The 14,646-nt window shown below is 33.1% G+C and overlaps 1 protein-coding gene and 2 pseudogenes across 1 annotated transcript; all 3 read left to right on the top strand.

Moving 5' to 3' along the window:
* The first annotated feature begins 4,376 nt into the window (after nucleotides 1–4,376).
* Nucleotides 4,377–7,904, top strand: LOC145591986 (uncharacterized). The gene is made up of 2 exons (XM_081648462.1): nucleotides 4,377–4,835; nucleotides 6,303–7,904. Exons 1-2 carry the CDS (start codon nucleotides 4,728–4,730, stop codon nucleotides 7,518–7,520), a joined length of 1,326 nt encoding a protein of 441 aa, XP_081504588.1. The 5' UTR covers nucleotides 4,377–4,727; the 3' UTR covers nucleotides 7,521–7,904.
* A 1,720-nt stretch (nucleotides 7,905–9,624) lies between these two features.
* LOC145605576 (AP2/ERF and B3 domain-containing transcription factor At1g50680 pseudogene) lies at nucleotides 9,625–10,725 on the top strand (annotated as a pseudogene).
* Nucleotides 10,726–11,638: 913 nt separating this feature from the next.
* LOC145578353 (BTB/POZ domain-containing protein At5g41330 pseudogene) lies at nucleotides 11,639–13,311 on the top strand (annotated as a pseudogene).
* Nucleotides 13,312–14,646: the final 1,335 nt, after the last annotated feature.

The following is a 14,646-nucleotide window of genomic DNA, read 5'->3' as shown; positions in this document are numbered from 1 at the left end:
TCATGTAAAAAAAACCTAAGAAAAAAAGTCTGATTTATGCTTTTAGGAATCAGCAACTGTACAAAAGAAAGCAGATGAACAACCGTGCAAACGTGACGTTTATTTTTAGATGTGGGACCCACCTCGTCGCACCAAACGCCATCGAGAAGTGGATGGCCACACGTGCACACACACACTTGATTAAACCAACCTTTTTTTTTTTTTTTTTTTCTTTTAATTCTTTTTATAATTGCCTCGGTAAAACAATCACTAATTAGCTACTAATTAAAAAGTGCAACTATACATAACTACCCCATTTATTTAGACTTAGGGATAAACTCTTATTAGTGGTCCATTTTTGTTTGGACTAAATTACCCTTTTAAAATTAGACTAATTACACGATTACTAGAATTATACTTCACTTGTAGTTAAAGGATTATGTTCTTTGTTAGAGAATCTAATGCAACTTGTTAGTTACTCCGTATCAGTATTTTTCATGCTTTTACTTGGTTGTTTGACCCATTCTTAATTTCGTTTAAGAACCACGAATTAAACTAAGGAATCTTTGAATTATTATTAAGTATCAATTTGATGTGAAACTAATAATGCATGATTCCATGAGTAGTGAGTACTATTCAACATGCTAACTTAAGATTTGATATACTCATTATGAAATATAAACATCTATAAAACAAAATCCTTAAACATTATTTTTAATTTTCAGATGATACTAGTACTTCATCCATCATTTAAGGACATATTCTGATTTACTAATCTGAGCTGAAGTGAATTAAACTGAATTGATTGGAGTTGAAATGAATTGAACAGAGCTGAAATGAATTGTTAATGAGAGAGTGAAGGAAATTAGGAACTGAACTGATTGGAGCTGAACTGAACTGAAATAAAATGAAATTAAGTTGAAGAGAACAAGCCCGACCTAATTATTACAGAAATTACCCTTAAATAAATTCGCCTATATGCACTTCTTTTTCTTTATGCATTGTAAAAGCCCAATGTACGATTCAAATGGTTTTTGTTGTTATGTTCACTTTAGGAACTTTCAATTTGCAATATGTCTAGAAAAGCAATAAATATATACCTCGTATTAAATTTAAATTTATATCCTCCCAAGATATATAAAATAGTTTGGTATCACATTGTTCTAACCTTTTACAAGTAAGATACTGAATTTGAAAGATTTAAAACTACTATGTATATAATTTAAATTTTTTTTTTTTAAAAAATAAAAAAAAAAAATAAAACTTGTATATAATTTAATTAATTGTTAGCAGCTTTGGAAGGATAAGCAAGCATCTACATGAAAATGACTCAAGTCAAGTGTGTATCTTCAAACTATGACAGATAAATAGTAGTATAATAATGCATCCCACTCTTAAGTGGAAATAGTCTATTAGTAATTTAGTATGGATCAACCATCATGTATAATTTATGCAATTAAAAATGTTCATACCTTTCTTTTGTTAAATTTTTAATTTACAACTTGCAAAGAAAAATAAAGAATAATAATACGTACTCTTACTAAACCATTGCTTGGGTGAAGATTCATCTTATCGACATATATAGATGCATGCATACTGATTACTGAATACTGATGCATGGCTTGGGATGTATAGCGTAAATGTGAGGGTGGTGTACTGGTGTGTGACAAATTAAATTAAATTAAATTATAATTCTTTTACCTTTAAAATTGATATATATATCTACCTGATTTTCATTTATCAAAACTTATTAAAACTTAAGGTCTGTTTACATTTACTTCATTTTATTTTAGTTCAACTCCAATTAGTTCAGTTCAGCTCTAATCAGTTTAGTTCAATTCAGTAATTTATTTTTCTTGAAACGAACTGAATTTATCTAAACTTAACTTAACATAACATAACAAAACTTATCTTAATTTAATTGAACTTATCTTAACTTAACTGAACTTATTATTAGACATGAAATAAGTGAAAAAAGTAATATGACATGCCCTTATTAGTCCTTTAGACGGTCTTTAGTTTGAAATGGTTAATATAAGTTAAATAGTGAAATAAGAGATAGTCTAAGGACCTGTTCATTTCACTTTAATTTCAGTTCAGCTCCAATCAGTTTAGTTTAGTCTTGTACAATTCAGCTCCTATTTTTTCTCATAAAATATTCATTTCAGCTCTATTTAGTTTAGTTCAGTTCAGTTCAATAAATGTAAACAGAACCTTAAGTTCAAAAGTAAAGAATACTCTATACTTCGTACATAGTAGAGTTGTCTTTACCAAATAAAGAAATAAAGTGATTAATATACTAGCGAACATAAGTGATTAAAGAAATAAAGTGATTAATAAAGTGATTAATATACCAAATAAAGAAATAAAGTGAATAATATACTACTGAACTGAAATTATTTTTACTAAAATTATTATTTTAAGGTGAAGTGAACAGGGCCTTAGGATTTTACACGAATATGATCATATATACTACCTCTGTTACATAATATTTGCAACGATTTGACATAAAGTAGAGAAAAAAAAAATGTCTAATCGTTACAAATAATATGTATCGAAGGTAGTATATAACCTCCTTAAATAGTTAAATTCACGTAGGTCATGGGAGAGAACTCGCGTCACCTTGTTTTTTTTGTTTCGACAGATGATGATAACATCATAGTAGCCTCGTAGGCCAATTGAAGGTTGCTTCTTTGCCATCAATAAACGCATACTTAACCACCAATAGACACCTCCTTTTCCGCATAAATGTGCTAGTGACCAAGTCAGTGGCTTATTTGAAATAAATTATGCTCGTAATGAATAATTTACATCCATTTATAGATCTACCTTAGGTGTGTCTTATAAAAAAAAAAAAAAAAAAAAAATCTACCTTAGTATAAATCTATTTTTCTCATCTGATATTAATTGTACATATTTTTTTAAAAACGAAGTAACTGAAATAATAACAAAGTGACGCTTATGAGATTGGCTTACTCTCTGAAATTAATTGCATATTTAAAAAAAAAAAATCATGAAACCTTACCATGTTACTCATAGAAGAAAAAACATGCATTTCATTTGTTTCATTTAGAAATATTTCAGCCTATTATATTTTAGCCTGAAATCAATGAGTGATCGAGTGATAGCTCAAATGGTTAAAGTTTTTCTTTTCGATTTAAGAATTTTATATGTAGACTTTATTTAAATTACATTGTAGGAAAAAAAAAATATTATTTTGCCCATACTTGATGTTGTAAATACCAAATAAATTATGGTTCAACAATATCTACCATTAATGAGCTTTAATATTTTTAAGATGGTGGAATTTATAGTATTATTATCATATGCGGTGGAATGTGACAATGTGAAAAAAAAAAAATGAAAAGAGTAAAGGTAGAATAATAAGCCTATCATCTATCATGTGCATCTAATAATGGAGATAGACAACGGCAGTAATTTTTAATGCGCAAGTGTCATACACTCATACAGTCATACCCTTACATTTAATTCTCTCTGTTTTCGTTTTCATTTTATTTTTGCTAAATTTATTTTATACTTCTTTCGTTTTTTAATACTTTCGATACTTTCCTAAAATGTAAATATCACAATACATGCAAGTATGCAACACACTATAAATGAAAAGTTATATTAGAGAAAGTATGTACTCCATATATTATTTCCCTTAATTAAAGCACATGACCCGTTAAATTACACTCCTAACATCCACTCACCTCATTTTAAAGTGTATTATATCACGTGAACGGTAAACCCCACATTTCTAAAATACCGTGAAAAAGTGTGTTTTGCAACTATTTAAAAACAAACGGAGGAAGTATATATATTTATACACAAATTCTTTTATGTAACGCTCAAACAGTGTGACCAATCTCATAAGTGTTATTTCGTTATTATTATAATGATTATTTTATTATATGATTACTTTATTTTTTATAAGCGGTTACATAACATAGTCAGCCACATATAAAAATACAAGATGTACTAAGGGTCTGTACTCATTGACTGAACTGAACTGAACTGAGCTGAGCTGAGCTGAACTGATTATTTTATAAGAGAAGGAAATTAGGAGCTGAATTGAACTGAACTGAACTGAACTGAGCTGAGCTGAACTAAACTGAACTGAATTTCAACGTAAGAGAACATACCCTAACGTTGGTATTTATATTTATAAATTCCTCATTAAAAGCCATCACAAGGCATTTGTTGGCTTTTGGCAATGGTACACATGAAAATTAGACTCTAAATTAAGGGTATATTTGTCAATGCAATGTTGATGATAGTAATAATTACAGAATCAGATGTAAAAATAGCTTTTAGAAGTAAACTTTAAAAAAGCTTTGGATTTTCTGATAATAATTATAATAATAATCAAGTCATTGCCGTGTTTGACCCCAAAAGCCATTTAAGAGAGAATTCAGCAGCAGACATTCAGAAGCTTAGTTTTAGAGAGAGAAATTTGTTGAGAGAGAAATTTTCAGATTTTTAGAGATTTGGGATTTATTGTTCTTAAATTGGGGTTTTCTTATTTGTTTTATTTTTTTTCTAAGTCAAAATCAACCCTAAATAACTTGTTTAAACTTCTTGTGTTAGTTTCTGAATCAAAGTTTTGATTTTGGATTCTGGGTTCTCTTCAGAATTTCATAAGATTTCTGGGTTTTTGTTTTTTTTTACTTTGTTAATCTGAATTTGATTGTGTATGTGATTTTCTAGAGAGAGAAAGTGTTAGTTTTTTTTAGAGAGAGAAAGAGATGAACAGAGGAGGAGATGGGGAGATGAATAGTGCTATGGAGACCGTCAGCGCAGCTGCTACTGCGATCGCTTCTGCTGAGTCTCGGGTCCCACCTTCTTCTGTTCAGGTAATTTCACCAATTTCATTTATTTATATTTACTTATATTTTGTTTGGAATATTTGTGAATTTTATCAAAATAAAAAGGCAGGGGAAGTGGTAGTTTTCTTGATTTTGCTTAATCAAATGAAGTGGGTTTTGCTGTTTATTTAAGTTTGTGCTAGATTCAAGATCTGGGTCTCTTATATATGCTCAAAATTTATAAAATTTGAGATTCAAAATGTTGAATATGTGAATTGTAAGTGAGTTTTTGAAGAAGGTTTTGTTGGTTACTGTTTGATTGTTATGAAATGTTTAGAGAGTGAAACTTGTATTGTAAAATGATCTGAATTTGATTGATTGTTGCTGAACTTGTAAATAGAAGTCTGTTGTAGAATAGTCAAAGCTGAAATCCGAAATCGCCTTTGCTCCTAACAAAGATTGATATTAATAATTGGAGGCAGCATGAGACCATGTGTTTGTATCATAGATAAGTTTCATAGGAGTAGTAATAAAAGAAACTTAGTCTAATTAGCAAGTTACGCGATTACTTCAGTGTGTAATGAATCGTCAGACTCCTTGATGATTTGGTGTTGTGAATGGTAATAATATTATGATGGTATAGTGTATTAGTATGGTGACTGGTGGGTAAAATGGCTATAGAACATATCGGGACATTGAGGACTTGATATATGCAAAATGTTGATTGTTGGAGTCTGTATAAGGTAGGTTGAGTAAGGATGATAAAGAGATGTTCAATAGTCTTCTCTGTATCTCACCACCTGATCTGTTTTCTTTTGTTTCGAGTGTAGCCGAGTAGTATCCAGGAAATATTGACATTTTGTCTCTCATGTCCTCATGTGATATACATTTGTGACTATATGGTGCCTTTGTGGCAATCCCTGAACTTGAGTAATACTTGCAAGGATATATGTCTTGATGCCTGCTTGACCCTCCAAGGTTATGATTCAATCAATCAATCAATCAATCAATCAAAGCCTTAATCCCAAGGTTATGATTCAATGATTCTTATTAACTATTAAGCATATCTCGTTGATTTGTTTTACAAGTATACAACATATTGCAAGGCTCTTTCCTTTCACATAAAGATAAAACCCTTATACACATCTTAGGCTAATTATTGTCAAATTGTTTAAGCAAGCTACATCTTTTCTGGTGATATTTATCCCCAAAACTGACAATCTGATGTAATACTTTTATCATAAATATGCTCATATTGTAAAATTTTCTGATGGTTGATGAGGATGCGATTTATAAAAGATAAAAGAAAAAAGGTATGTGTATGTGGTGTGCTTATTCACGAATCCTCCTATGTAATTTATTGGAAGTTTAAGAATAAGATTACTTTGTATGTCAGTTTGCTCATAGTGTGGTGACTGCTAAACTTGCGCAACTATGTGGACTGTGGTTACATATGATAGTTTGGTCTCTGGTCTTTGATAGTTTGTCTATTACATATGATTCTCTTACTTGCAGAAACGAAGGTGGAGTGGCTGTTTGAGCACATATTGGTGTTTTGGTTCCCAAAAGAATAGCAAAAAATTCGGACATGCTGTCCTTGTCCCTGAGCCAACACCACAAGGAAATGGAGTTGCTGCATCTACATCTGAACATTCAACTCAACCATCTGCCATCAGAATGCCTTTTGTTGCTCCTCCCTCATCTCCTGCATCATTTCTTCCTTCAGAACCACAATCAGCATTACATTCTCCTGCAACCTCTGTAGGTCTTAACTCTCACTCTCCTAATTTGTACTCTCCGCCTAGTGGACCCCGCTCTATTTTTGCCATTGGCCCATATGCCCATGAGACACAATTAGTCACTCCTCCTGTCTTCTCGACATACACTACCGAACCTTCCACGGCCCCTTTCACTCCGCCTCCTGAGTCAGTTCATCTGACAACTCCTTCCTCTCCTGAGGTGCCGTTTGCTCAACTTCTTGATCCCATTCACCGATATGGTGATGCATGTCATAGGTTCCCTCCATCACATTATGATTTTCAATCCTATCTTCTTCATCCTGGAAGCCCTGTGGGCCCTCTTATTTCACCTGGTTCTGCTGTCTCAGGATCAGGCACATCCTCACCCTTTCCTGACCCCTACTTCCCTGATATACGATATGGAGTCCCTCAGAAGCTGCTAACCCTTGAAGTGGGGCCCATGCGTGAATGGAGTTCACAGCAAGCATCTGGTTCTGTGACTCCAGATGCCGTCCAGCCCCAGTCTCGAGACAACATCCTTTTGGATCGACAAGATTCTGTGCTTTCATCGCTTCCAAATATACCCAATGGACACAGAAACAACGATTATCTCATTGATCATCGTGTCTCTTTTGAGCTTACATCCGAAGATGTGGTGAGGTGTGTGGAAAAGAAGCCCACAGCGTTGCCTAAAGCACTGCAGCACGCCGATGACAGAAATTACAATACTAACAACTCAGTTGATGACTGTACTAGTGCTGGAACTTCTGAGAAGGGGCAGACAAATTTCGAGGAGGGACAGAGGCATCATAAGCAGCGTGCTGCCTCTCTCGGTTCAATTAAGGAATTCAATTTCGACCATGTAAATGGTTTGGATTCAGATAAACCATGTATCAACTCGAACTGGTGGGCCAATGAAAAGGTTATAGGCAAAGAAGAAGCTCCCTGCCAAAACTGGTCCTTTTTTCCGGTGATGCAGTCGGGTGTCAGCTAGCAGATGTAAGTATGTTGGGTGGTCCAAACCCTGCTTCCAATGTACTCACACACACACAAACACACACAACACATGAAACACATTAATTTGTTGGTCCCTTAACGAAAGTTATCGGGTGTAGTTCGATGCTGACTTCAGATAGATGGATCCATTAGGATTACTACGATTTCCTTTTTGATCCTTTTTGAAGTAGATTGAATCTTAAGGGATGGAGATGGGCAATGTTTTGTTAGATATAGGGTATGGATAATATAGTATTTTTACTTCTACCAGAAGAACTAACCCTTTAGTCCATAGTCCTTTAGGCCTTGTTTGTCTGTATGCATTTTGGAATGTATAATACATATAGTGGCAGTTAGCAATGCTAGTACAGATTTTTAAAAACTCTCTTTCTTGGTAATTTCTCTCTTTTCAGGTCCAATTCTCTTCTTGGTTAGGTTTTGGTTGTTCCGTGGCACCCACGTGGATGCTGCTTCATGCTTCACCCAAATGGAAGGATCTGTTGATAACTGATCCGATTGATTATAAACCCAACCAAGACTCGTCAATGAATCATCGATTTAAACACGAAGTTGAAACTTGGAAACTGTATTCGTCTGACCTAAATCAAACCCGAACCCAGCCTTGAGCTCACTAATACTATTGTAAAATTGCACGTAACCCGTCCTTCGAACCTGACTTGGCTAAAAGTTTATTTGTGCAAAACTGCAAAAGGGTTCAAATCTGAAGTATTAGATTGATTGACTAATGACCTGTTTGACATGATTATGGTGGATAAATTACAAATCTGTTCTTTTTGACAAATATATTTGCCATTAATAAAAAGCGTGACAATTTTTATTTGTGCTAATTTGATTAATTGTATTTATTGACCCTTAATTGTTCGTTGATCACTCCTCAATCCTCATGCAACAAAAGGGATTCTTTCCCATCTATTTTTATACGAGTATCTTCTAATTTTTAAAATTGTGATATCTTTCGTTACACACAATTAAAAATCAAAAGTTCCTTAACATTAGAGGTTTAATTTTGTGCTAAATCTTAGAAAAATAAAAAGAAGGAAAAAATAAAAAACAAAAAACGGAAGGAAATCTCATAAATTTGTCAAAGGAGTGATTTTGAGTCATGATATAGAATCAAAATTTGACTAGAGACCTTTATTACAGGGATTTCATTACATGATTTTATTACATAAAATTAAGAAAGTAAAAAAAAATTGTCTACTTTTATTTAAATTAACTAAGGATTTGCTGTGATATCTTAAGGATATATATGTTTTTTTTGAGGAAATATCTTAAGGATATATAATTTCCCAAAATAAATCTCTTCCCAAAATAATTTTTTGATACTCTTCTATTTTATAAATCTGTGTTTCATAAATCTGTGTTTGGTTATTGTGTATAAAAACTCATACAAGATGTTTGCTCCCTAATTTCTTTACATTTTGCAACAAAAGCCACCTTCTCTTTATGCAACTTTGTAATCACAACTTCAGTTCAGGTATGCTCTAAACTTATACAAGTATTTAATTTAAATTGATTTCTGTATATTAATTTAATCGTTGTTTTTACAACAATTTGATATTCGTTCATAAAGTTTCAATCTTTAATGGATAATATTCCATGTGCTTATTCAATGCCTAGTCTCAATGATCACTCTATTCTATCAATTATGAATATTTGAGTTATTATGAATTCTAGCCAAGTCTCTAGTTCATATCTATGTAAAATTTATAAAAGCGGAGGGAGTAATATTTTTTTTTTACCTCAATTGTTGTTGTGTAAGGTGTCAATCTAGATGTTCGGGTTGGATCTAATTTAAAACTTGAGTCATGTTAAATTATCATGTCCATGTTAGTCAAATTCTGAATTAGCTATTTTTCGAGTTGAATTTGGATCGAATCGGTCGAGTCAAGTTTTGACATCTCCTAATGTTCAATACATATTGGTTTAATGGTTAGCCAACTAGTGTATTGATCTTTTGCTGGCTAATTATTCAAATTTCGGTTTCATTATCAATTCAATTACGTATAAACAATTTGTTGTTTTTGTTATAGTTAAATTGAATTTATCTGAGTTGATTGACATAGGAGTAATTTCAATTAATGGAAGAAGAGAGGATGTCAAGCACAATGACTAAAGCAGAAGCCTCAGATTCAAACAGCTCCAATTCTCAACCAAAAAGGCCCAACACAGTTAATAGGCCCAATGCTGTTGATAGGCCCAACACTGTTGATAGGCCCAACAGGCAACATGGTGGTTCTTCTAAATACAAGGGTGTTGTATATCAACAAAATGGTCATTGGGGAGCACAAATCTATGCCAACCACCACAGGATTTGGTTGGGCACCTTCAAAACCGAGGCGACTGCCGCCGCTGCCTATGATAGCGCCGCCATCAAGCTACGACACGGGAACTCCGGTGATGCCCATCGAAACTTCCCATGTACTGCTCTTACCATATATGAGCCCAATTTTCAAGCCCACTATAGTACTGATCAAGTGCTAAACATGATCAAAGATGGGTCTTACCAAACTAAATTTGGTGAGTATTTGTCATCCATTTCCCAAGTGAGCAATGTCCAAACAAGTAATAATCATAATAGCATGAACAAGCAAGAAGGGTACTATTGTCAAGAACTCTTTAGGAAGGAATTGACCCCAAGCGACGTTGGAAAGCTCAATAGGCTTGTGATTCCAAAAAGGTACGCTATAAAGTATTTTCCCGTTAAAGATAATAATGGGAGGAAATTTGGTGTATGTGAAGGTGAAGAAGAGGGCGGCGATCAAGGAGGAGACATGGAGTTGATATTCTATGACAATACAATGAAGAGTTGGAATTTTCGGTATTGTTATTGGAAGAGTAGCCAAAGTTTTGTGTTTACTAGAGGGTGGAACAAGTTTGTAAGGGTGAAGGAATTAGAGGCTAAAGATATTGTGACTTTTTATACGTGTGAGTTTAGAGAAAATGAGGCTAATGATGTGAAGAAGTTTTGGATGATTGAGGTTGTGAAATGTAACAAAGAAAATGTTGAAAATGTAGCAAAGAATAATAATGTAGTTGACAAGGAGAAAGGAATTTTGCATGGAAGTGAGTTATCATTGGTTCAAGGCGAAGCAGTTGAGACCAAGAAAAATAAGGGGTTAAAGTTATTTGGTGTTCAACTTGTGCCTGCTAGTTGTGATGAAGATACTAGTTACCAATAATATTTGCATCCATTTCCTTTCTTCTAAGATTCAATATCTTGTAATTTCGATTTCTACATTGGGTTTTGATATATGATAATTGTTCGGTTGTGAAACTCCCTTGGATACAAGATATTAGTCCGAAAGATATTAGGAAACCTAATAAGATAAAAAGTACAAATTACAAAATATTATCCTTAACCTTACGATGAAAATTGTATATCTATCAATAAAGTTGCTTCATTTGTGAAATTTAGGCCCTGTTCTCTTCACCTTAAAAAAATAATATTAAGTAAAAATAATTTCAGTTCAGTAAAAATAAGTTCAGTTCAGTAAAAATAAGTTCAGTTCAGTAAAATTCAGTTTTCTTAAAGAAGAATTATAATAGAAAATCAGTAAAAAATTATTTAAGTTCAGTAAAAATAATTTCAGTTCAGTAAAAATAAGTTCAGTTTAGTAAAAATAATTTCAGTTCAGCAAAATTAAGGTGAATCAAATAAGGCCTTAGTGGGACTTGGATGTGCTCAATTTCATGCTAATGTAAATGGCTAGTAAGGAGTAATATTTTCTTTTTCCTCCTCATCATTTGCACTCCCTCTCACAATTCTTTCACCCCCTTTCGTGAACCACTGCAAACCATTGACAATTCGACATCCCCTTGCTGCCTCCTAAGTCCTAACCCGACTCATTTCTCTTCACTTTGCCTTCCTCTCTTCGTACTAATCCAAGACTAATGTTGTTTGTATTGCTGTTAAACCAACACAATACAAATAACATCGTAACATTTGTAAGGATTCTTAAGCAATTGTATTGTTATTTGTTAACCCATGATTAGAAATTAAACTTACTTGTATTTTTATTTCTAGAGGGCATAAACTTATTTCTATTTCTTGAGGGTGTAAACTGAAAACCACAAAATACACTTTAATCAAACTTTGTGATTAGACCGTCTACAATCTACATTGTCTTCTTCGAAAGTCCGAAGTCCAACTTTCAACTGAAGTTTACACTCTCTTCTCTACTGGAAATCAAATAACCAAAGCTACCACCTAAGCTTCTCAATGAATTCTTCAATTGAATCTCAAAATCCCAAATCTGAATCAACTATTGTAACCCTAAATGTTGGCGGTGAACTATTTCAAACCACCCAAAAAACCCTAACCCTAGCTGGCCCCAATTCCTTCCTTTCCACCATTTCCTCTTCTTCAAATTCAAATTCAGATGTACCCTTTATCGATCGAGACCCTCAATTATTCTCAATCTTTCTCTCTCTCCTTAGAACTGGAATTCTTCCCTTAAAGTCCAAAAATTTCGATCTTCATGACCTAATTTCCGAATCCCAATTTTATGGAATTGAGCCAATTTTAATCAATTCTCTCTCCATCCCATCTCAATTCAACCCATTAATTCTCCAGAAATCGTTGCTTCTTCCTTTAAATGGTAGAGATTCAATTTCTGCTATCTCTACGACGTCAGTTGGCTCTGTTCATGTTGCTCATGGTAGTAAAATCACTTCCTTTGACTGGTCTTTGAGTAGAAAGTCAACGATTTTGACTGAATTTGTTGCAGTCGATTCATTATTGGCAGTTGCCCCTGATGTAGTAGCTGCTGGTGCCACTGATTTTTCTGGGTTGCAAATAATTGATCTTGAAAAGGGTTTTGTGAGGCAGTGTTTGAATTGGGAGAATTCAACTAGGTCTAGTTCAAATGTTCAGGCCATTGGTTCATCCAATGAGCACTTGTTTACTAGTTTTGAATCGAGTCGGAGGAACTCGAATGCTATTGTGGTTTATGATCTCTTGGGTGATTTCAGGCCTGTTTTCGAGATTGCTCGAAATGAGATATATGGTGCTGATTTTGATTCTTCTACTATACCAGCAACAAAATTAAGTTGGGTTTCAAGTTATAATATGTTAATGGCATCTGGTTCTCATAGTGGACCAACAGGTGTAGTAGGTTGTATAAAATTGTGGGATGTTAGGTCTGGTAATGTAGTGTGGGAAATGAAGGAGAAAGTAGATTGCTTTGCTGATGTCGCGGTTTCGAGTTCTTTGCCATGTATGTTTAAAGTTGGTATCAATTCTGGTGAAGTTTTCTTCCTAGATTTGAGAAATCTTGGCTCTATAAGTGAATGGGTTTGTTTAGGAAATCGAACGAAGTTGATTAATTCGAAAAAAGAGGGATTAGGATGTAAAGTTGAATGTCATGGGAGTGATGTATTTGTTAGTAAAGGTGGAGATATAGAGTTATGGTCTGAGGTATTGGTTGATTCTTCATTGAGTGGTGAAAATGTGTTGGATGGTAGAGTTTTTAAGAGGACTTTGATGGGAAGAGCTAAGGATATGGGAGGTGACAAAATTACCAATTTGAGATTTGGTGGGAACAAGATGTTTGTCACAAGGAAGGATCAGCAGCTTGTTGAAGTTTGGCAAGGCGCTACCGAAGGATTGTGATTGTGAACCATGACAATCTTTTGGTAATCCTTTCACTTGGATACTACTATACTAGTTCTTGATTTTTGAAATTAGATATTATTTTACTTGAATGTAACATTAGCTCTTTGTAATTCTTGTTTAATTGTAAATGCATGTTTACTTGAAATGTAACATTAGCTCGTTGTAGTTCTTGTTTAATTGTAAATGCATGCTGTATTCTTGTTATTCTTGTACTTCTAGTGAAGGAAATATATGAGGTAATTCTTCATCATATTTTTTAGTACTTCGTATGATATTATGTGAATCAATGATGATCTATGAGAAATGTTTGGGGTTATTTGTTCATGGTAGTGTAGTCGATCAGAAACGATTAATTAGATGCATCTTTAACAGGTTTTCATATAATTATGCTGCTATACTAGTTGAACTGTTTGCAAAAATGTTGGTGATGCTGAATTGCTGATGAAGGTTGAATGTAAACAGTTTTGTTTTGCAATGTAACCGCCTTTAGCTTTAGCTACAATATGCTCCATGACTCCGCTAGTAGCTCAGACCACTTCGCCCAGCTTACTTGTATTACCATTTACCACCGATGAGCTTTGTCAGTTACCTTACTCAGTGGCGGATCCACATTGACGCCCGGGGGGCACGTGCTACCCCCACAAAAAAAAAAAAAAAAAAAAAATGCTGGAAAAGCGTCCTTTATATATGTATATATATATATATATATATATTATAATCTGCAATGATATTAAGTGTCTCCAGCATTGCTTTAGTGGTAAGGGAGTTGGGTGGGTGAATTATATGTCTTCAAAGTTCAGGATTCGAGACCCCATAGCATCATTTTTTTTTTTTGCTTTGAATCCAAATGAATTTCCACTTTCCTCCTATTTAATTAACAAAAGGATAATCTATTACTATCTTTTCATGATAAATTTCTTTTTTCCGTTTTCACACTTTTTATAAATAGTCCTTATTAATATGAAATACTCTCTCCGTTATATTTTATTCATTCTTCTCATTTTCATTACATAATATTTATTGCATTTATTTGGCCATTATTAAATCTTGTTTATAATCGTATAAAAATTTACACTGAAATAAATATAAAAAATCATACTCCAACTGTGTTTAAATAAATGAAACGTTTTGACTTTTTGTACAAAATTCATCTAATTCACTTTAGCTAATATTTGTGATTTATACATAAAAATAAATATAGTCATGTGGTTACTTGTTGGAATCGTCAAATTTATTACTATAACATTCAATTGTTATAAGTTTAATTATTAGAGATATATATTTTCAGTCAAAGTTTTACATTAGCATATGTGCCATATGTGCACAAGGAAAAATTTATAAAAATTTACACTGAAATAAATATAAAAAATCATACTCCAACTGTGTTTAAATAAATGAAACGTTTTGACTTTTTGTACAAAATTCATCTAATTCACTTTAGCTAATATTTGTGATTTATACATAAAAATAAATATAGTCATGTGGT

Source organism: Chenopodium album, chromosome 2 (genome assembly GCF_948465745.1).
Source record: "Chenopodium album chromosome 2, dcCheAlbu1.1, whole genome shotgun sequence".
NCBI lineage: Eukaryota > Viridiplantae > Streptophyta > Magnoliopsida > Caryophyllales > Amaranthaceae > Chenopodium > Chenopodium album.
Note: the sequence above shows the minus strand (reverse complement) of the source record. Positions and strands in the feature narration are given on the sequence as shown.

What these genes read in the sequence shown, in the direction of transcription:
- LOC145591986 (XM_081648462.1), top strand. Translation starts at nt 4,728, where the DNA reads ATGAACAGAGGAGGAGATGGGGAGATGAATAGTGCTATGGAGACCGTC. An exon ending in TCCCACCTTCTTCTGTTCAG is followed by an intron (nt 4,836 to 6,302) that starts GTAATTTCACCA and finishes TCTTACTTGCAG; the next exon opens with AAACGAAGGTGGAGTGGCTG.